At 38.5% G+C, this 24,659-nt stretch overlaps 1 protein-coding gene across 1 annotated transcript; it reads left to right on the forward strand.

Annotated features, from left to right (window-relative positions):
• Positions 1–3,613: 3,613 nt before the first annotated feature.
• Positions 3,614–24,288, forward strand: LOC133539002 (transmembrane channel-like protein 7). The gene is made up of 16 exons (XM_061880990.1): positions 3,614–3,752; positions 8,952–9,216; positions 9,314–9,462; positions 11,718–11,873; positions 11,993–12,078; positions 14,348–14,493; positions 14,562–14,713; positions 14,813–14,991; positions 15,072–15,217; positions 17,956–18,070; positions 18,138–18,235; positions 18,347–18,530; positions 18,653–18,783; positions 20,311–20,466; positions 20,565–20,643; positions 23,462–24,288. The coding sequence occupies exons 1-16, from the start codon at positions 3,737–3,739 to the stop codon at positions 23,654–23,656; spliced, it is 2,253 nt and encodes a 750-aa protein (XP_061736974.1). The 5' UTR covers positions 3,614–3,736; the 3' UTR covers positions 23,657–24,288.
• The last annotated feature ends 371 nt before the right edge of the window (positions 24,289–24,659 follow it).

Raw genomic sequence — 24,659 nt, forward strand, 5'->3', positions numbered from 1 at the left:
TACTTCCAGTCCTTGAAAGCAGTTTTGTAGTTCTAGTTGAAATTCATGCTTTCTGGCTTCCAAATTGATCATATCGGGCTTTCTGTATTTTGCTATTAATTTCATTCTTTCTAGTCTGGTATCTACCTTCACTTTGCACATAACCATACAGTGGTCACTGCCAGTGTTTACTTTGTTGAATATGGTAACATCTTGAATTATCTTTGGCTTGTTAGTCAAGATAAAGTCAATTTCATTCCTGGTTTTATGGTCCGGGCTTCTCCGAGTCCATCTTCTGGATATTTTCTTCTTGAAGCAGGTGTTCTTATTTTTGAGTGTGTTTCTGGAAGCAAAATCGATGAGCATTTCACCTCTGTCATTTCTGAGATTTAGACCTACACAAACTTTATTGATCCACAAGGGAAATTGTTCTACACAGTAGCTCAGTTACAAATGTTGGAAAGGGTAAGGATGGAAAGGATAATGCAGGTATAAAGTAGACTACAAATGTACCATAGCAGCAATAGAAAATATAACATATATGTAATATTTACATATTATATATACATTACTATAACATATACTATATATATTTTTTATATCATATAATATATATATATATATATATAAAATGTATGTATGTATATATATATATGTATATATATATATATATATATATATATATATATATATATATATATATATATATATATATATATATATATATATATATATATATATATATATATACATCCATTTTCTACCGCTTATTCCCTTAGGGGTTGCGGGGGGCGCTAGTGCCTATCTCAGATACAATCGGGCGGAAGGCGGTGTACACCTTGGACAAGTCGCCATCGCAGTATATATATATATATATATATATATATATAAATATATATATATATATATATATATATATATATATATATATATATATATATATATATATATATATATATATATATATATATATATATATATATATATGTATGTACACTACCGTTCAAAAGTTTGGGGTCACATTGAAATGTCCTTATTTTTGAAGGAAAAGCACTGTACTTTTCAATGACGATAACTTTAAACCAGTCTTAACTTTAAAGAAATACACTCTATATATTGCTAATGTGGTAAATGACTATTCTAGCTGCAAATGTCTGGTTTTTGGTGCAATATCTACATAGGTGTATAGAGGCCCATTTCCAGCAACTATCACTCCAGTGTTCTAATGGTACCATGTGTTTGCTCATTGGCTCAGAAGGCTAATTGATGATTAGAAAACATTTGTGCAATCACGTTCACACATCTGAAAACAGTTTAGCTCGTTACAGAAGCTACAAAATTGACCTTCCTTTGAGCAGATTGAGTTTCTGGAGCATCACATTTGTGGGCTCAAAATGGCCAGAAAAAGAAAACTTTAATCTGAAACTCGACAGTCTATTCTTGTTCTTAGAAATGAAGGCTATTCCATGCGAGAAATTGCTAAGAAATTGAAGATTTCCTACAACGGTGTGTACTACTCACTTCAGAGGACAGCACAAACAGGCTCTAACCAGAGTAGAAAAAGAAGTGGGAGGCCGCGTTGCACAACTGAGCAAGAAGATAAGTACATTAGAGTCTTTAGTTTGAGAAACAGACGCCTCACAGGTCCCCAACTGGCATCTTCAAAACACCAGTGTCAACATCTACAGTGAAGAGGCGACTGCGGGATTCTGGGCTTCAGGGCAGAGTGGCAAAGAAAAAGCCGTATCTGAGACTGGCCAATAAAAGAAAAATATTAAGTTGGGCAAAAGAACACAGACATTGGACAGAGGAAGACTGGAAAAAAGTGTTGTGGACGGATGAATCCAAGTCTGAGGTGTTTGGATCACAAAGAAGATCGTTTGTGAGATGCAGAACAACTGAAAAGATGCTGGAATAATGCCTGACGCCATCTGTTAAGCATGGTGGAGGTAATGTGATGGTCTGGGGTTGCTCTGGTGCTGGTAAGGTGGGAGATTTATAAAGGGTAAAAGGGATTCTGAAAAAGGAAGGCTATCACTACATTTTGCAACGCCATGCCATACCCAGTGGACAACGCTTGATTGGAGCCAATTTCATCCTACAACAGAACAATGACCCAAAACACACCTCCAAATTGTGCAAGAACTATTTCGAGAAGAAGCAGGCAGCTGGTATTCTGTCGGTAATGGAGTGGCCAGCGCAGTCACCAGATCTGAACCCCATTGAGCTGTTGTGGGAGCAGCTTGACCGTATGGTATGCAAGAAGTGCCCATCCAACCAATCCAACTTGTGGGAGCAGCTTCTAGAAGCGTGGGGTGCAATTTCTCCAGATCACCTCAACAAATTAACAGCTAGAATGCCAAAGGTTTGCAATCCTGTAATTGTTGCAAATGGAGGATTCTTTGACAAAAGCAAAGTTTGATGTAAAAAAAATCTTATTTCAAATACAAATAATTATTTATAACTTTGTCAATGTCTTGACTCTATTTTCTATTCATTTCACAACGTATGGTGGTGAATAAGTGTGACTTTTCATGGAAAACACAAAATTGTTTGGGTGACCCCAAACTTTTGAACGGTAGTGTATGTATATATATATGTGTATATATATATACATATGTATGTATGTATATATATATATATATATATATATATGTATATATATGTATATATATACACATGTATATATATATGTATATATATACATATGTATATATATATACGTATATATATATATATATATATATATATATATATATATATATATACATATATACATATATATATATATATATATATATATATATATATATATATATATATATATATATATATATACATATGCATATATATATATGTATATAGATTTGTATAATATATATCTATATATACATATATACAGATATATATATATATATATATATATATATATGTATATATATCTATATATATATATATATATATATATATATATATATATATATATGTTATACAAATCCAGAATGATTTCCTGCCCTCCAAATATTCTCTTGTTTTACTGTGAATTGAATATTTTTTTTAGCTAACTAACCTTTATGGGGAAAATTGTAAAAGCAATCCTATGTGTGTTTTTTTTTTTTTTTTTTTTTTTTTGCTTTCCAGAGGATTTTCCTCAAACATGTATCTGCTCTCATATATTTTGCACAACTCATGCGACCCCGAATGGGACAAACTGTAGAAAATGGATGGATGGATAATGTGTACCTTTTATTAATAGTAATGACAGTTATGCGATGTTTATTTTGTATTTTAAGATTGCCTTTCTATTGACTTGTAATTTTTTTATCCGTATTACATATATGTTTGTTGCATCGTTTGTTTGGACAATATGGATGTTTGAAATAAACTGACAGCAGTTATGAGTAAAACATTTAATTAAAAAAGCAGAATCACGGCATGCTGTTCAGCGTTTGAACGCAGGGGATTGTGGGAAATGTGGTTTATTTAATGATTTTACATGGACTATTTTTTTTTGTTACGTTATTACTTTTTTATATATATAATAGGACCATAACATGGTATGAAATGTAATATATAAATTTTCAAAATACAAAAATAAAAAATAATTTTTTTTTTAGTGAGTTTCAGAGTTCAGGAAGTTGTCGCAATGTTTTCTTCCTGACGGACAGGACCGTCCACATTAGTTGTATATTTACCCAAACAGTGTAGTGTTCGGTATATATCACACTTGCCAACTGCTACATCATCAAAGTGGACAATGGAGGTGGATTCAGGTAAACCTAAATCAGCAGGCTTGTTTGCGTCTGTCGTACCTGTCGTTAGTCGTTACCGTTGCTTAGCTGCCTTTAACTTCAGCTAACCGGCTAATGTTAGCCCGCCTCAAAGTGACATGCAAGTTTATCAAATGATCTTCATCCTTCGGTTAAATGAATAAATGCTGGCGGCTCTGTTTGCTATTTACTTTACTTTACCATTTGAAATACATTAGAAAAAAGCTTTCCCGTGGTACTTGAAACATTGCGATAGGACAAATATTAAGTGGACTATGAATATTTGAAGGAAGAGAAACAGTCGCTTTTTTGTTTTGAATTATCCATTAAGCTGCGATGAGGTGGCGACTTGTCCAGGGTGTACCCCGCCCCGCCTTCCGCCCGATTGTAGCTGAGATAGGCGCCAGCGACCCCAAAAGAGAATAAGCGGTAGAAATGGATGGATGGATTATCCATTAAGACAATAAAACATGTGTGACCTTTATTTTGGAAAATTTACTTCAAAACATCATAGCTCCCCTTTTATTTGATCGTACATGCCTTTATAAAAAGCAAATGGATTAGTTCAGTAACCTCCCAAACATCAATTTAATGTAAATAATAAAAACTTGATTGATTAATTTATTTGAATTTGATTTAGTTAATTAGCAGCAAGAGCATAGTTAACATATGGGCATACTGTTTTGAATTCAAACTAAATTTTAAAAACATCCAAATTGGAGTGAATGATTGTCCATTAGTGGAGTTTTTCTGGATTAAGATTGAGATTGGTTTATTTCAAAGGGGACAATGAAATATCATTAAACACAGCCAGAAGTAGGGCTGGGCGATATTGCCTTCTTTAAATATCGCAATGTTTTTAGGTCATACCTATATACAATATATATTACAATATCTTGCCTTGGCCTTGAATGAACCCTTGATGCATATAATCACAGCAGTATGATGATTCTATGTGTCTACATTAAAACATTCTTGTTCATACTGCATTAACATATGCTACGTTTAAACTTTCATGCTGAGAGGGAAATCACAACTAAGTCAATTGACCAAAAGTGTATTTATTTAAGTTATTAAGTAATGGCACAAACATTCAAGTCATTTCCAAAACATAAAGTGCAAGATTGTCAGCGACATTTTAAGTGTCAAATGAAAATGAGCTGCATAATATAAGAAATCAAATGGAATTTATCCTTCACTATGTGGTATGTTACTACGGTTATGAAATTCTCTTCATTCTTTAGCGAGTGCCTTTTCAAATGATGCCACATATGAGCAGTAAGGCTACTTTTTATAGCAACGCTTTAGCACCGCTCTTGACAAATTACTGTTGTCTGTTCGACATATTCCCACTTGAAGCAGAAACACAGCCTGACGATGGAAACCCTGCTGTTTTTATTGGGAATTAATTCTTCCTTCATTTGTTACCAGATCCGCACTTTCTTTCTTTCTTATTCCCACTCGTACGGCTACGTTAGCAGCTAACGTAGCCCAGTCTGCTACGTCTTTGCTCTGCGAGAGCGGACACTAATGTGACGTATGACGTGACAGTGTGTGACGTATGTAAAAATGTGCGCCTGCTTGTCTGTGAGAAGGAAAGACAGGAAAGAATAAGAAGAGCATGTAGTGTAATGCCTGCCGCCAGAAGCAACTGCGTGAGAACATCTACTCGAATATTACGATATAGTCATTTTCTATATCGCACAGAGACAAACCCGCGATATATCGTATATATCGATATATCACCCAGCCCTAGCCAGAAGGCTACTTTCATCAGTAGTTCCCTGGCTATGATGTTAAAAAGGCAGTAACATTACAAAGATTTGAACCCTGCAGTTTATACAAAGGTGCGGCTGATCTATGGATTGTTTTTCTCGCTAATGGCTAAATTATGGAATGGATTAAGCGAAAAAATCAAAAAATTTACTAAAATGATCCACTTTAAGAAACTTCTCAAATTCAAAGTGTTTACAAAGTAAAAGGAAGAAGAATCCTAATAAACATATTTTGAACCTTATTAAAAAAGGATACCATATGTTTTCATCTCGGGCTTCACGGTGGTAGAGGGGTTAGTGCGTCTGCTTCACAATACGAAGGTCCTGAGTAGTCAGGGTTCGATCCCAGGCTCTGGATATTTCTGTGTGTAGTTTGCATGTCCTCCCCATGAATGTGTGGGTTCCCGCTGGGTACTCCGGCTTCGTCCCACTTCCAAAGACATGCACCTGGGGATAGGTTGATTGGCAACACTAAATTGGCCCTAGTGTGTGAATGTGAGTGTGAATGTTGTCTGTCTATCTGTGTTGGCCCTGCGATGAGGTGGCGACCTGTCCAGGGTGTACCCCGCCTTCCGCCCCGATTGTAGCTGAGATAGGAACCAGCGCCCCCCGCAAACCCAAAGGGAATAAGCGGTAGAAAATGGATGGAAGACATCAATGATTTTTCTGTTTTGATTGATCAGCCATTTTACTGCCGCATTACAGGCACCATTTTGAAAAAAAATTAAGGTATGTAAATTAAATATTTCATTTCACAACGTATCGGTTTATATCTGTGGCTTACAGTCCGATGAGGTCTGCTAATATTGTTTTGTCCCAACAGAGGCACACAGAGTCGGATGCTCTCTTTTTTAACTTTAGTCTGATTCCAACACGCCAACAGCAGGGTTCAGCTCTTGCACCGCACTCGCAAACTTACACACGTTTTTCCGTCGCGCTCCAAAGACGGCACTTCCTCAATGTCCGGTAGTGATATAACGCTATTGGGGCTGCATGCCAGCAACTTGAGGGTTAGAGGTTTGATTCCCACTTCCACTCGACCCACCTTCTCCCACACTGGTTTAAATGTAGCTTAAAGATGTAGATAATGGGTTTAACTATGTTAAGCGTTTTGAGTCTCCAGAGAAAAAAATTTATATAAATGTATTTAAATTCACTTCACTATAAACATGTAATTTCACCATTATTGGACCAACATTTTCAGGGTAGTGTTGAATGTGTTCAAAAATACCTGGACACACATTCTTTTGTATTATTTTTATTAAACAAATATTTTAATGGGGCCCTGTTACACCAAACCAATTGTTCTTACCTATTAGTACCTAGTCTTGTGCCTTTGGGATTTAAACAAATCCATCCACCCATTTTCTACCGCTTGTCCCTTTCGGGGGTGTGGGGGAAATCCAAAAAATGTCAAACCACGGAGGCATGGCGCCGTCAGAGATATTTATGAAACATTCTTGTCTTCCTTCATACGTCCTTTAAACGAGCTATTCTGAATTTGCTCTGTCCTGTGACATTTTCTGACCTGTGACGTGGTATACATTTACCCAAAGTGATTTGCGCGAATCCGCCATTGTAGCCCTACGCTGTCATCAATAATTTCCTTCTTTTCCTCTATCAATCAATAAATTAAAGTTTATTTATATAGCCCTTAATCACAAGGGTCTAGAAGGGCTGCACAAGCCACAACGAAATCAGGGCAAGAAAAGACTCAACCCTATCCTGTTGTTGTGGGGCAGATTGGCTTCTACATGCACATGCGTCCTGTGCTGTTCCCATTTTAATACAAAGTAGCGTATAGTTTTAACTCATATCTGTCAGTAGACTCACGATTGAAGCGATTAAAAGCTACAACAAAGATGACGGGGAGAAGATGCTGTCGAAGTGGAGCCACATAAATAAGACCGCCCACAAAACAGCACATGATCAGAAAGCAGCTTGAAAACCATCTGTAAAATGTTGTATGCAAAATTATTTAACAAATAACCACAATTATATGTTATGTAGACCACAAGAAAGTGTTTTTTAAATGTAGAAAACATCATATTATGACCCCTCTGGATAAACAGACTAGGGCTGCACAATTATTCCGAATTTGATCACAATTAATCACGATTTTGGTTGCTACAATTTAATAAAAGAGATTGTCATTTAAAAATTTATTTAGCAAAATTGGAATGTATTTGTTTTTTTTGATAATTTGATTACCAAAATTCACTATATACAGTCCCGATCAAAAGTTTACATACACAAGTTGTAAAGAACATAATGTCATGGCTGTCTTAAGTTTCCAATACTTTCTACAACTATTTGTTTGTAATAGAGTGAACAGAGCACATACTTTTTGGTCAGAAAAAACATTCACGAAGTTTTGTTTTTTTATAAATTTATTATGGGTCTACTAAAAATGTGACCAAATTTGCTGGGCCAGAAGTATACATACAGCAATGTTAATATTTGGTTACATGTCCCTTGGCAAGTTTCACTGCAATAAGGCCTTTTGGTGGCCATCAACAATCTTCTGGCTAGCTTCTGGTTTATTGTTGACCACTCCACTTGACAAAATTGGTGCATCCATCCATCCATCCATCCATCCATTTTCTACCACTTATTCCCTTTGGGGTTGCAGGGGGCGCTGGTGCCTATCTCAGCTACAATCGGGCGGAAGGCGGTGTACACCCTGGACAAGTCGCCACCTCATCGCAGGGCCAACACAGATAGACAGACAACATTCACACTCACATTCACACACTCGGGCCAATTTTTAGTGTTGCCAATCAACCTATCTCAGGTGCATGTCTTTGGAAGTGGGAGGGAACCCACGCAGTCACGGGGAGAACATGCAAACTCCACACAGAAAGATCCCGAGCCCAGGATTGAACCCAGGACAGTTCAGCTAAATTATTTGGCTTTCTGACATGGACTTGTTTTTTCATCTTTGTCCATATGTTTAACTCAGGACTTTGGGAAGGCCATTCTAAAACATTAATTCTAGTCTGATTTAGCCATTCCTTTACCACTTTTAATGTGTGTTTGGTGTCATTGTCCTGTTGGAACACCAAACTGCGCCCAATACCCAACCTCCGTGCTGATGATTTTAGGTTTTTCTGAAGAATTTGGAGGTAATCCTCCTATTTCATTGTCCCATTTAAAGCACCAGTTCCATTGGCATCAAAACAAGCCCAGAGCATAACACTACCACCACTATGTTTAACGGTAGGGATAATTTGCATGGGATTAAAGGTCTCACCTTTTCTCCTCCAAACATATTGCTGCATATTGTGGCTAAAAAGCATAAAGTTTTTGTTTCATCTGGCCACAAAAATTTCATCCAGAAGGTCTTATCTTTGTCCGTGTAGTTTTAGATAATCGATTACATTGTGGTGAGAAAACCATTTAACCATGACCTACCACCTTTTTTCAGTGTTCTACCCTGATCGAAGTGGAAGAGTCACCAATAACCCCTTGCTGTACGAGCTGCCCAGCTACCAGTCCTTGCTTTATCGCAGGAAGTCGTCCTCTGGTAGCACAAAGCGAAGGAACAGCTCTCGAGCCCGGATTGACTCCTCAAACAGTGGCAAATGGGCTTTGGCTAGTCTAAGTAGACATGGAGAGAAACAGAAGAGTCAGATGGCACAGAGGCCAATCAGAGAGCTTACTAAGACCATGGCTGAGAAACGCAGAGACAAGTAAGAACACTTTTTTTTACTCTTAAGTTTTACGTTTATCACATGCTTTGCGTTTTAAAAGTTGTAAGTAGTAACCAAGATGTATGATTTCTGTAAGAGCACTACGCCTGGAGGAAAATGCAGAGCTCAGTAGCTGGATGCAGTGGAGGCAAAGCACCCACACATATCTCCGCAGGCTGCAAGATGACATTCATGAGTGGATGAGCTCCCTGAAGCTCTGGAGGGGAAACATCCACCAGATAGAAGGTGAGGACATGGTTACATATTTTCCTACCAGGGATCCCAGATGTACTCTATTTAGCGGAATTCAGCTATTCTTCTAGCCCAGCAATTCTCAAACGGTAGTGGTTCGCAGGCTCCATCTAGTGGTACGCCAAATAATCAGTTAAATCACTCACTCATCGGTATTGCTCTGATGCCAATACGGCACTTTTTGAGGGTATTGGTATCGGAGAGTACTTGCAACTAAATCTCCGATACCATATGAGTACCATATTTTTCGGACTATAGGTCACTTTTTTTTTTTGTAGTTTGGCCGGTGGTGAGACTTGGCCAAACTAAAAAAAAAAAAATGTATATATGTGTATATATATATATATATATATATATATATATATATATTTTTTTTTTTTTTATTTATTTTTTTTTTGGTTTGGCCGGGTCTCACCCCCGGCTGCACTGTGGAGAAGACTGCGACTTATAGTCCAAAAAATACGGTATGTATTTTTTGAAGAAACCTGGGGTGTATGGCCTTAATGACTTTGACAAAATAATAGAATGGAAAATGACACAATATGTTACTGCATACCGGTATGTCAGCAGACTAAATTAGGACCCTTACTTACTACTAAAAGACAAGTTGTTTTGTATGTTCACTATTTTATTAAGGACATATTTACAATAAGAAACAAATGTTTCATGTACCATAAGATTTTTTGTTAAAATAAGGCCAATAATGCCATTTTTTATGGTCCCCTATATTTACAAAAGTACAGAAAAGTATCAAAATAATTTTGCTACCGGGACCAAAATATTGTTATCGGGACAACACTACCACCAGGGTTCAGAGTTTCAGGCACGTCCAATCGGTAGCAGGCCACGGGAAGACCCGGGACACATTAGGAAGACTATGTCTCTCGGCTGGCCTTCGGGAGGAGCTGGACGAAATGGCTGGGTAGAGGGAAGTCTGGGCTTCCCTGCTTGGGCTGCTGTTAAACCACCAATTTTAAAGGCCTACTTAAATGAGATTTTCTTATTTAAACAGGGATAGCAGGTCCATTCTATGTGTCATACTTGATCATTTCGCGATATTGCCATATTTTTGCTGAAAGGATTTAGTAGAGAACATCGACAATAAAGTTTGCCACTTTTGGTTGCTAATAAAACAGCCTTGCCTGTGCCGGAAGTAGCAGACGATGTCATTGTGGCGTCACCGGTGTGAGGGCTCCTCAGATCCTCACATTGTTTATAATGTGAGCCATCAGCAGTAAGAACAATTCGGACCGAGACAGCTACGATTTCCCCATTAATTTGAGCGAGGATGAAAGATTTGTGGATGAGGAAAGTTAGAGTGAAGCACTAAAAAAAAGAAAAGGCGACGGCTCCTGGCGGCGGCAGCGGGACAGTTTCAGATGTAATTAGACACATTTACTAGGATAATTCTGGAAAATCCCTTATCTGCTTATTTTGTTATTAGTATTTTAGTGAGATTATAAAGTCATACCTGAAAGTCGGATGGCTGCGGTGAACGGCCAGTGTCTCTGAGAGAAGTCGAGGAGCCAAGATCACACCTGCCTTTTTGAGCTGCAGGATGAGGTCGCGTAATCCACTCAAGTCTCCGGTAAGAGCCGACTTAATATCACAATTTTCCCATCCAGAAACTTGCTGGTTGACGTAGAGAAACATGTTCGCTTGACCGCTCTGTGTTAAAGCTTCACAACAAACAAAGAAACACCGTCTGTGTTTCGGTGCTAAAGGCAGCTGCAATCCACCGCTTTCCACCAACAGCATTCTTATTTGACGTCTCCATCATTAATTGAATAATTTGCAAAAGATTCATCAACACAGATGTCCAAAATACTGTGTAAGTGGTGATGAAAAGAGATTACTTTTAGCCGTAAGTGGTGCTGGGCTAATATGTCCCCTCCAACCAATAACGTCACAAACACGCGTCATCATTCCGCGACGTTTTCAACAGGAAACTCCGCTGGAAAATTAAAATTGTAATTTAGTAAACTGAAACCGGCCGTATTGGCATGTGCTGCAATGTTAATATTTCATCATTGATGTATAAACTATCAGACTGCGTGGTCGGTAGTAGTGGGGTTCAGTAGGCCTTTAATATAAGTTAGCTAGTAGTGTAGTTTTTATACATTTTGGTTTAAAAAATGTTAACTTTGAGCAAGTTGCAAACATGCCTCTTTATTGGTTGGGTACAACAACTATTAATTCCAACCGATTTCTGTAACCTCTGTAATTGTGTCTTCTCTTGTCTTGTTAAGGGATGTTTGGCCCCGGGATTGTGTCCTACTTTTCTTTCTTGCGCTTCCTGGTCATGCTCAACCTGATCATCTTCACCCTCATGTTCAGCTTTGTTTTGTTGCCCATCATCATTTCCCCCAACGCTTCAGGAAACATCACGTACGACCTGGATGATGGTGAGAAAACGCTTGTTAGCACATCCATCACTTTGACTTTGTCGAGATTAGTGTGTTGCTGTTATTACACATGTATGCCAGAAGGTGTTATGCTTACATGTCACCATCTTTGACAACAGGTAGTGTTTGTAGTCTTTATCCAAGCAGTGCTCGCCGAGGTCTTGTCATCTTTCACGAGCACATCACTGATATGTTGTCCGGTGGAGTAAGTACTTTCATCCTCAGAATACTGCTGTTGTCAGAGTTCATAAGACCATGTTCAAATGAATACGGGTATTTAAAAAAAAACACACATTTTCCTCTGCCTTTTGACCTCTCATCTAGATGTCAACATAGGCCTTGAAACAGAGCTTTTGAAAAACAGAATTGAAATTTTCTAAAACTTTGATTTCATCTTTTTGTTTTGTGTCATGTGCAACCTTGGTTAACAACAGAACACAACTTATTTTTTTTTTTTTGTGCAGAGGTAGACCCACTTTATAAGGTCACTGCCGTTGTGTCCTTGGGCAAGACACTAAATGCACCTTGCTTCCAGTCCCACCCACACAGGTGTTTGAATGTTTGTAGTATGACTACCCTGAAAAATAGATTCTAAATATTATAATAAATATCAGGGGGGTCCTAACTTTTTCCACAGAGGGCTGCACGCTGATAAATTAAAAGCATGCGGGTGCCATATTGATATTTTTCAAGTATATATATATATTTTATTTATTTTTTTACCCCTAGGGCTCCACTCAAGTTTGGTTCCCGGGACCCAAAAGGGTCTTAGTCATAAAAATTAAAAAAATAAGTAATATATGATAATTGTAATTTTTTATTTAGCGTTCACAGCAAACCTTTGTATCAACTTCAGGTCTATCTGTGGATACAAACCCTATGTGTCATTCGTGGGCCAGATCCGGCCTGCAAATGAATTAACTTTGACCCCCGAGATGATACTTGATTAGTATTAGAACCAGGTCACGGGCCACAGCCGCCTGCTGCTGTTTTGCGCGCATCAATACTCCATTAGTGTTGGTGCAAGGAATTGTCCCAGGGACCCCATTAAGTCATAAAAATGGAGTCCCACAGTAAATTTTTGGGGTTCTACTTTTTTGTAACCGTTTTTAAAAGAAATGATAAATGTATGCATTATCCTGTTATATCTCACATTCTATATGGTGTTTTGGAAAACACATAAACCTTACTTGATTCATTCAAATAATTATACAAAAGAAAATGCAAAGAGCCCAAATTAGTTTGACACCCCTGATACAAGTAATCTTTTTTAAATATTTTATACGGTTTGGCAACACTAAATTGGACCTACTGTGTGAATGTGTGTGTGAATGGTAGTCTGTCTATCCATGGTGGCTATGTGATGAGGCGGTAACTTGTCCAGGTTGTACTTTGCCTTACGCCAGAGTACAGCTGGGATAGGTGAAATAATTGTAGCTTTACATAGGTCAATAATTCATAACCCCATTGAGTCATTATTTTTTTGAGCAACAATCAAAAAAGAAAATCTTCCTAAAATTCTTGGCGATCCAAAGGGGCCCCCCCACTCATAAAAGTGTTAAATATAAGTCGTACATTTTTTATTTTTTTGTTTTTTACCTTTAACACTTAAGTCTTCAGATCAACTTCAGAACTATCCGTCTCTTATAAATTGCCAAAGACACAACTTTGGTTTTTATGGCAAAAAACACAATTTTCCACAAATATATTTTTGAAAGTGGAATATGTGATGTGACGTAATTGCAGCCTTAAATAGGTCAATAATTCATAAAAACATTGAGTTTAAAATCCCAATCAAATTATTTGAAAGTGTTAAAAGTAAGTCATACATTGTTTTCAAATATATATCTATATATATATATATATATATATATATATTTATATATATAGATATATATTTCTCACTTTCAACACTCAAGTCTTTAGATCAACTTCAGATCTATCCGTCGATTATAAGTTGTCAACGACAACACTGTTTTTTTATGGCAAAAACACAAAATATGCAGTATTTGCCCCCCCCAAATTTTTTCTAAGTGAAATGTTTGATGTGATGTAATTGGAACCTTGAACAAGTCAATAATTTATAAAATAGATTTGTATTTATTATTCTTTTTTAAAACAATAACTAGAGAAAAAGAAACACTGCAACTTTTTCATACCATTTAATGTTTTTTTTATGTTTTATTTTTTAAAAGTTTTTTTAGAATGCGCTACGGGCCGTTAAACAATTAGCTGCGATCCACAAATGGCCCCCATTACAACATGCAACCAAATTAGCTGTGGTTGCTTTTTCAGGCTACTGATTGGCCAAAATGTGCATGACAGCCAGTCAAAGTGTTTTGAGATGCATAGAGATTATTTTAAAACTTCAGTCGCGAGAAAAGAGATTTCTTTAACAGCGGATTGAGGGAAATGTGCGTTTTTTCAAATATCCATGTTGTTATAGACATGGCCTAAATCGGCTTTCTCTGCAGGGCTTTCTTGAGGAGACCTATCTCTTTTATGGATATTACAAGGCGGACAAAATCCACTTCCCCAGGATCACCTATAACTTGCCTCTTGCTTACCTGCTGGTCACTATTACATATCTCTTACTTAGTCTCATCTGGATTGTCAAGAGGTAATCAAAAGCGTTAAAAGGCATGTGTTCAAAATGGTCAAAGTGACTTTGAGACTTTATTTTTCCAGGTCTGCTACTGGTTTCAAACGTAGCCTGATTCAGGACGAGGATCGCTTCCAGAGTTTTTGCAACAAAATCTTTGCCGGTTGGGATTTTTGTATTACCAATGGGAATGTTGCAAGGCTAAAGAGAAGCAGTCTGCTTTATGAACTAAAGGCTAGTTAGCATTATGTTTGATCTAATTGACAAATTTCCAAGACATATTTTGTTGAGTGAGACATATTCAATTTATGCTTTTTTTTTTTTAAACTTCAGACAGATTTGGAGGAAGAGAGGATCAAACAGAAAATAGCAGATCGCACCCGCAAGGAGAAATGCCGCATTTATCTGTTACGCTTCATCCTAAACCTGTTTGTCATTGCTGTACTGGCCGGTTGCTTCTACTGCATTTACATTGCCACGGTCTTCTCCCAGGAAGCGCAGTTGAATGAGGTCAAGGTAAATACATGCTTCTTCTCGTTATATCTTTAACTTTTGGAGCATGTCTCTTTACATTTGTCCATTTTTCTGGTTTGCAGGATAATTTTATTGTGGATCTCATCAATGAGTATCTGCCATCAATTGTTATTACCTTGGCTAACTTCATTACGCCCCTCCTGTTCTCAGTCGTCATTAACTACGAGGACTACTCACCTGCCTTCGAGATCCGCTTCACTCTCATCAGGTATTAAACACTTCAAAACTGATGTTTCTAATTTTTAATCTTGGGACGCAGTTACCCTACATGTCCGTAAAAAACGCACGACACAGTGCCAGGAAACTAGTCCATTCATCCATCTTCTTGCGCTTATCCGAAGTTGAGTCGTTGGGGCAGCAGCCTGAGCAGAGAAGCTCAGACTTCCCTCTCCCCAGCTACTTTTTCCTGCTCTTCCCAGGGGATCCCGAGGCGTTCTTAGGCCAGCTAAGAGGTATAGTCTCTCCAACATGTCCTGGCTCTTCCCTGTGGCCTCCCACCGGTTAGACGAGCCCTAAACACCTCCCGAAGGAGGTTTCTAGGGGGCATTCTGACCAGATGCTGGAATTACTTCTGGCTCCTCTCGATGTGGAGAAGCAGCGGCTTTACTCTAAGCTCATCCCGAATGACAGAGCTTCTCACCTTATCTCTAAGGGAGAGCCCCGTCACCCGATGGAGGAAACTAATTTTGTCCACATGTAGCCGTGATTCTGTTCTTCCTGTCTTAACCCAAGCCTCATAACCGTAGGTGAGGATGGAAATGAAAATCGAATGGTAAATTGAGAGCTTTGCCTTCTGGCTCAGCTCCTTTTTCACCACGACTGATCGATATACGGTGCAGGCCCCATCAGACGCTGCACTTTTCCACCTGTCAGTGTCAGTCCACTTTTCCCTAACTCGTCAACAAAACACTTGAACTCCTCTATCTGGGGCAGGATCTCATCCCCAACCCGGAGATGGCACTTCACCTTTTTCCAGCTGAGAACCATGGACTAGGACTTGAAAGTGCTGATTCTCATTCCAGTATCTTCACCCTCAACTGCTAACCAAACCAGAACACATCCTCCACCAAAAGCAGCCACCAAACTGGATCCCCTCAATGCCCTGACTGTGCTTAGAATTTCTGTTAACAAAAGTTGTAAATAAAATCTGTGGCAAAGGGAAACCCTGGCAGAGTTCAACCCTCACTGGAATGGGTCCGACTTACTGCCTTTAATACGGACCAAGCTCTGACATTGATCGTAGAGGCAATGGACGGCCAGAATCAGGCTGTCCGATACTCCATATTTTTTGAAGACTTCCCGAGAGACACGGTCGAACGCCCTTTCCAAGTCCGCAAAACACATCTAGACTGCTTGGCCAAATTTGGCAATAAAGACCTGGTCCACAGTTCTACGACCAGGGCAAAAACTACACTGCTCCTCCTGAACCCAAGGTTCGACTATCCGTCGTAGCCTCCTCTCCAGCACACTTGAATAGACCTTATCGGGAAGGCTGAGGACTGTGATCCTGAGATAGTTGGAACACACCCTCCAGTTCCCCTTTTTAAATAGAGGAACCATTACCCCAGTTTGCCAATCCAGAGGTACCGCCCCTGCTGTCCATGTTTAATGACTATCTGGTTTTGCTGCAGTGAAACAACCCACTCTCGGTGGCATTCACACATTGCCAATTTAGATGGCGGTTTGGCAGTTCGCCATGTTTTGCCAAAGACCGTACCCAAACCCTGGCCATCCGGAATTTACTCGCCGTAAACCCTGAGAACTGCAGCGACCCGCCCAAAATATTAAACATGTTACATTTTTCTTTGCAGTTTGAAATGGATCGCGTTCAAAACGCTTATACCGTGTAAAGAACGGAAGCTTCTGTGTTGGCACTGCAAGAGTTGTGAAGTGGCATTCACACATTGCCAATTTAGATGGCGGTTTGGCAGTTCGCCATGTTTTGCCAAAGACCGTACCCAAACCCTGGCCATCCGGAATTTACTCGCCGTAAACCCTGAGAACTGCAGCGACCCGCTCAAAATATTAAACATGTTACATTTTTCTTTGCAGTTTGAAATGGATCTCGTTCAAAACGCTTATACCGTGTAAAGAACGGAAGCCTCTGTGTTGGCACTGCAAGAGTTGTGATAATACTGTATTAACACCGGCATATTCAGCCAGTCACATTTTCATCCTGGACTTTACAGTTAGCACACAGAGGTGACAGAGTTAAACAGAAGCATCACGATCTGACACGGTGGTATTGCGGTTGTGGCGGAGTAGAGGGTGGAGGACACCACCGCCTTTCGGAGAGATCTGTGATACCATTGTTGGGACACGGTTCACGGTGCTTTCAAAAACGCAATGAACCGCCATTAAAACCGATAATGTGTGAACACACATTATACTTCCTTGTTGACTAGGTCTCTGGCGCAATTCAGTTTCCGGCCTATCCATTATTTTAATTTTATTTTTTTATTTATTTAATATTTATCTTATTACTATAAATATATGTAAATGCATTAAATTATTTTTTTATTTTATTACGTTGGGATAGCAGTGGTCAATTAAGTTTTGTATCGGTATATAATTGTTTATTCTTTAAAGAATAAATATTGTGTAATTTGTGCAATTGCATTTATTTCATTTTAGTTAGTTTACTACACAGTTATAGCCATAAATGCAATGGTAACAAAAATTGGCAGAATAGTTTATTTTGGTGTTTTGGTTTTGGGCTACTGTTTTGTTATGTTCGATTTTGGGCAAAAATTTTAATTTTGGTGCATTTTTTTATTTTTGCTAGTTTCAATCAATTTCAGCGACAATTGTGGGTTATTTTTGGTTTTTGTACCAACATGCATTTATAGTGTATGTGGGCATTCGCAGCATTGGTGTGTCGTAACGTGAAATACTGGCCTTACCAAATGCATTCAATTATTTCTTACCTGTTCTTTTATTACCTAGGTGTGTGTTCATGCGACTGACCAGTATTGGAGTTTTACTCTTCTCGCTGTGGTCTCAGATCACTAAATGTCAAGAGGAGCCTTGTATCTGCGGCTATAACCATTATCTATACTCAGTAAGTCACAAAATACATTTCAAAACGATGTTTTGCATAAGTCACAGTGCCGTAACTATCATTACAGTGCTGGGAGACACGTGTTGGCCAGGAAATGTACAAGCTCACCATCTTTGACTTCATCATCATTGTGGCAGTCACCATCTTTGTGGAGTTTCCCAGAAAGTGCGTCAAAAGTCTGAATCTCAAAATTGTATCCAAATGACAAAATTTATTTTTCAAGACTTGTTTGTTATATTGGTATTGTCAATCATATCCTGCACTTATCCTGCTCAGGCTGATAGTGAAGTTTTGTGACTGTGGCCTTGCAAAGTGGTGGGGTCAGCAGGAGTTTGGCATCCCTCAGAATGTTCTTGAGATTGTCTATGGTCAGACTATCTGTTGGATTGGTACATTCTACTCCCCTATGCTGCCTGCTATCTGCACAATCAAGTACTTCTTTATGTTTTACATTAAGAAGGTAATTTAGTTTTACTTATGTTTTATTTTTATAAGTCGGATAGAAAACCTGTTTTTTCGTTGTCACATTTTTGTAGCCTGTGCTTTTCTGTTGTTAATGTATTGATTTCTTTCTTTTACCAGGTGTCACTGATGAAAAATTGCCGTCCAGCTACACGTTCATTCAGAGCTTCCAGCTCTAACTTTTTCTTCCTGGGTGTGCTCCTGATCGGCTTGAGTTTGGCTTGTGTCCCCGTCATTGTTAGCGTAGCACAGTGAGCGCTTAAATATTTTTACTCTCATTTTCAGTCCCTCCAGGATTTTGTTGCAACCTAAAATGCCTGAATTTGCAGCTGTTTTTTTCCAGAAGTTGCGGCAAAACTTGCAATGTTTTAAGGCTTATTTTTTAACATTGAATTGACTTGTGATTTTATGCATTTGTATCAATGTTTAAAGTGCTCCTAGTAACCTTAACTTCAAAAAGCACATGATTTCAACAAAAATGGGACATCAAGTACTGCATTGATGTTTTACTAGTTTTATACCGCACATAATTAAAAATAAACACTACATAGTAGTAAAAGCACACACTCAGAGCTTGTTGTAAAGTTCCTGTACTGTTTTAATTCATCACAAGCAATAATACAGTATGAGTACAGAAAGAAGCACATCCATTTTTGTTGGTAAGTGAGAGCTCATTCACCAACAAAAATTGTGGTGTTTCAATGAAAGATTATCACACTTCAATAGCTCGGTCATGTAGATCCTGCCTCTTTGCTAGGTCAGCATTGCAAATGAAAAATCTGCAAGGATAAATAAAGGTTGAAGTTTAATTGCCAATGATTGTCACACACATACTATGTGTGGTGAAATGTGTCCTCTGCATTTGACCCATCCCCTTGTTCAGCCCCTGGGAGGTGAGGGTAGCAGTGAGCAGCAGCGGTGACTGCGCTCGGGAATCATTTTTGGTGATTTAACCCCCAGTTGTAACCCTTGATTCTGAGTGCCAAGCAGGGAGGTAATGGGTCCCATTTCTATAGTCTTTGGTATGACTCGGCCAGGGTTTGAACTCACAACCTACCGATCTCAGGGCGGACACTCTAACCACAAAGGAATATTCAAACACATGTTAATGTCGAAATATATGTTTATATAGATTTTCCAAAACGCTTAGTGCTGTAGACAGGCACAATAAGTACGTTTAAGCTACAAATAGGGACAACAATGTTGTTGGTTGAGCAACAAAGAGTTAATGTATTGTTAGACATTGTTGTTTGTGTTCCTACATTGTCCACAGAAGAAACTAACTACGTTTTGATTAGACAGATGTTTAAGCTCAGGTCAGGGAAAAAAATTATTAGGCAAAGTATGCAGGGAAGTTGTGGGCATTGGACAAAGTTGTGGGGAAGCTCTTAATTATTAGAGATTTGTTGAATTTGTGTGAGTTGGCCTGATCGCGAAAATGCGAAATCCTGGAGGGACTTCATGTTGCTTTGTTATTAGTGCATGAATTGTTTCACAAATAACACTTAACTGAATATAATCAAGTCATTTGTGTCCTAGGGAAAAGCAGACAATTTTAATTATTAATTATATATATATATATATATATATATGTGTATATATATATATATATATATATATATATATATACATATATATATATATATATATATACATACATACATACATACATACACAGTATATACAGTATATATATACATCCATCCATTATTTGAACAGTAATATTTATTAGTCACGATTTGGAAACCTACTGTATTCATCCTTCTATGTTTGCACAGGATAAACTGTTCCCAGGCGTGTGGACCATTTGTAAACTACACCACTTCTTGGGAGGTTCTGCCGAGTGCTGTTTCTAAGCTACCCAGTGGGCTCCAAACTCTACTTTATATTCTTTCATCTGAGGCCTTTGCTGTTAGCTTTTTTGTTTGTACATGGTAAGTTGGACTTGTGGGCGCATCAGAATGTGTCTAAATGTATAATAATTGCAACGCTGGTGACGTTATTGTGTATATTTTTCTCTCTTCTGCTACAGTTTGGCTATGTTTTATGTGATCGCTCTAGCTGGAGCTCACAAGAGAGTTATTGAGCAACTAAGAGAACAACTTGTTATGGTGAGTACTTTGAGTTATTTGGAGGGTTAATCATCTTGGTTTTATCATGCATGAATAAGACTGATAAGAAACCAAGATTTTATATTTTAAAATGTTTTTGTTATTGTGGGTGTAGTTTGCTTGGGTGTAGGACTGCAATATAAAAGTCCGTATCTCATTTGAAAAAAAAAAGCGGAAGACAAAACAGAAATTAATAGAAAATAGTTAAAAGCATGATTCAATACAGATCTCATCATCATCAGCCGTTGTCAGTCCACTGCTGGACGAAGGCCTCAGCATGTTTCTGCCATTTGGCGTACTTTTCATGCTGGTTATTAGCCTACACCTTCCACGCTGGCTTGGTGCAGGTCAATACAGATCTATAATGCTACAAAAATAACATGATAAATATGCTTTAAAATAAGCAATAGCACCAAAACTGAGTCACCTACATTGGGGTTGTTTGTTTGAGTACTCGATTTCAAAGAATCATATGCTAGTAACCTGCTCAGTGGCCTTGTGGTTAGAGTGTCTGCTCTGAGATCGGTAGGTCGTGAGTTCAAACCCCGGCTGAGTCATACCAAAGACTATAAAAATGGGACCCATTACCTCCCTGCTTGGTACTCAGCATCAAGGGTTGGAATTAAATCACCAAAATGATTCCCGGGCGTTGCCACCGCTGCTGCTCATTGCTCATTTCACTTACCAGGGGGTGGATAAGGGGGATGGGTCAAATGCAGAGGTCAATCTCACCACACCTAATGTGTTTGAGACAATTATTGGTACTTTAACTTTAACCTTTATTTATCCTTGCAGATTTTTCATTTGCAATGCTGACCTAGCAAAGAGGCAGCATCTACATGACCGAGCTGTTGAAGTGTGATAATATACAAAAACCCGGGGTAACATTTTTGCAAATATATGCAACAAAAAACATAAAAAGTTGGACATACTGTACATGAAACAAGGTGCCTCTGTATTTGATTTTTGTTGGATCTCCATTGCCAATGTGTAATTAATAGAGATGGGTACCTTTCACATTTAGGCCGATATGTTACCTGGGAATCGATACCGGTACAAAACAATGCCAATTGTCGGTACTTCTGTGTGCGTTAATTAATGCTAATATTTTAATAATAATATATTTTTTTTTAATATAACATTTAAAAATAAGCCGATTATGTTAACTGTGGGCAGCATGTTGGAACAGGGGTTAGTGCGTCTGCCTCACAATACGAAGGTCCTGGGTTCGATCCTGCGCTCAGGATCTTTCTGTGTGGAGTTTGCATGTTCTCCCCGTGACTGCGTGGGTTCCCTCCTGGTACTCCAGCTTCCTCAAACCTCCAAAAACATGCACCCGGGGACAGGTTGATTGGCAACACTAAATTGGCCTTAGTTTGTGAATGTGAGTGTGAATGTTGTCTGTCTATCTGTGTTGGCGATGAGGTGGCGACTTGTCCCGGGTGTACGCCACCTTCCAGTGCAGCTGGGATAGGCTCCAGCACACCCAACCACCTTAAGAAGGACAAGCGGTAGAAAATAGATGGATGGATGATGACTGTGCTGTCCAGTCTTGTTTGTCTTGTTTGCAAATATTAGATAGTAAACTTTGCATGCAGTTGCCATTCTAAGACGTTAGATGGCAGTAGTATATAGACTTAGCCTTTGCTGTTAAGTTGAATGTGCCAGTCTAGTCTCATGTTGCGACCTATAAAGTCTTTATACTGTAAGTAAAGTATTTATTACACACATGGTGTTTGAATGTAACGTGCAAATTAGATAGATAGATAGATAGATAGATAGATAGATAGTACTTTATTGATTCCTTCAGGAGAGTTCCTTCAGGAAAATTAAAATTCCAGCTGCAGTGTACAGAGTTGAGATCAATTAAAAAAATTAAAAAAAAGTAAATAATGGGGGTTTAAAAGGAAACAAAATAGAGAAATATTACAAAAAGAATAAAAACAATGGGAATGACAATATATCAGTAAATTAAGAATATAACAAGACAAAGTAGGCAAAAATACAATTAGTTGTATTTTTCATAACTAATTTTGGAGGTGTTGAAATCTCTAATCCTAATCAGTAGCATGTATATGGCAAAGCCAATTAGCATCAAGCCTGCACAATGTGGAGTAGTGAAGCCTCACTTTACATTTGAGTTGTTTTCTATCAATGGGCTTCACGGTGGAAGAGGGGTTAGTGCGTCTGCCTCACAATACGAAGTTCCTGCAATCCTGGGTTCAAATCCAGGCTCGAGATCTTTCTGTGTGGAGTTTGCATGTTCTCCCCGTGAATGCGTGGGTTCCCTCAGGGTACTCCGGCTTCCTCCCACTTCCAAAGACATGCACCTGGGGATAGGTTGATTGGCAACACTAAATTGGCCCTAGTGTGTGAATGTGAGCGTGAATGTTGTCTGTCTATCTGTGTTGGCCCTGCGATGAGGTGGCGACTTGTCCAGGGTGTACCCCGCCTTCCGCCCGATTGTAGCTGAGATAGGCGCCAGCGCCCCCCTGCGACCCCAAAAGGGAATAAGCGGTAGAAAATGGATGGATGGATGTTTTCTATCAAGCAAACAAATGGTGCTTGAGTGCCTTTTTTTTTCTGGCCAAAGGTGTTTAGTCTGCAACCAGACGTGACGTCACAAGAAACAAAGTTATCAAAATATGGCAGAGCTTGATTTTACGTGAATCAATACATGTAGTACCGACGGAATTCAGATGGTGCCTATAAGAGTACTGAATTCAGTGTAGGGATGGTGGATATACTTGTTTTAATTCATAGCGCTGTTAAAGTCCATGTCAACTGGAATAATCAGTTTTACTCTTTTGCTGTTCAGGAGGGTCGAGACAAGCATTTCCTGATCCAGAAGTTATGCCAGGCCCAAAAGCTCTCAGCGATCACATCTCCCGGTTCCAAAGGCCGGCACCACTCCAGCTGTAGCAGCCCCAGTTACCACACCAGCTTCTCTAACAATTTCCCAGAAAGTGTTTTCTTGGCACATCCACCTCCAGACACGTCTACGCATGTGTAAAAGTTAGGGAGTAACAAACCAATACTACGCTGAACTGACGTGCATTGCGGTTGGATGGCACCAAACTGTATTCAAATTACATTTACTGTGTTTCTTACCTCGTCAGTGTTTCAGTGACAACTACATATTGTAAAAATACTGTATTTAAAACATTGGTGGTTGAAAAAAAAACTTCTATTGTACTTTTAACTTTTTCTTTCTAAAAAGGACTTAACTCCAAACAGTATATTTTATGTCATACTTATAATACTGTGCACTTTAGCTGTATTAGGGCTGGATATGTTGTTGCAGAATTTGCACCTGTACAAATACAAATTAAACAACCATCCATCCATTTAATACCGCTTGTCCCGTTCGGGGTCATACACTGAAAAATAAAGTGCATCAGCTCATGTTTTTAAAGTACATAAGCTAATGTTTTGTAACAGTTGATAATGTCATTCGCGCTGTGGTTTTGTCACATTTGACAAAATGCAAAATTCAAAACAGACATTAAGACAATTCATCTCACACCAATGTGTCTATTGGGGGTAGTGACAGCATTTTATTTAACGTTTTTGATAATGTTTTGTGTTATATTTGTATTTCTGGGTGCTGTGAATGTTTTAAGGGAAAATAAACCTCTAAAACCCCTTTTTGTACTGTACATTCTGTATGGAGATTAATGCTCAGGTGCTTTTAAGGGGGCGCTGCAAAATTCAAAACAGACATTACTACAACTCATCTCACACCAATGTGCCTATTGAGGGTACTAGCAGTATCTTTTTTCCACATTCTGTCTCTCACAGCTGAAGTGTACCTATGATGAAAATTACAGACTTGTGCCATCATTTTAACTTCTGTCATCATTTTAAGTGGGAGAACTTGCACAATCGGTGGCTGCCTAAATACTTTTTTGCCCCCACTTTATATATTTGTATATTATGTATTTACTTTATAGAGTGAATTGTCCATTTTTTGTTTCTGCCTATTGACAATATTGTTAGTTTAAAAATACAAGGCA

This window comes from Nerophis ophidion, linkage group LG20 (assembly GCF_033978795.1).
Source record: "Nerophis ophidion isolate RoL-2023_Sa linkage group LG20, RoL_Noph_v1.0, whole genome shotgun sequence".
In the NCBI taxonomy this organism is placed as follows: Eukaryota; Metazoa; Chordata; class Actinopteri; order Syngnathiformes; family Syngnathidae; genus Nerophis; species Nerophis ophidion.

Coding starts and splice junctions, on each gene's coding strand:
- LOC133539002 (XM_061880990.1), top strand. Junction 12,079..14,347: donor CTGATATGTTGTCCGGTGGA/GTAAGTACTTTC, acceptor CTTTCTCTGCAG/GGCTTTCTTGAGGAGACCTA. Junction 18,531..18,652: donor TTATGTTTTACATTAAGAAG/GTAATTTAGTTT, acceptor TTCTTTTACCAG/GTGTCACTGATGAAAAATTG.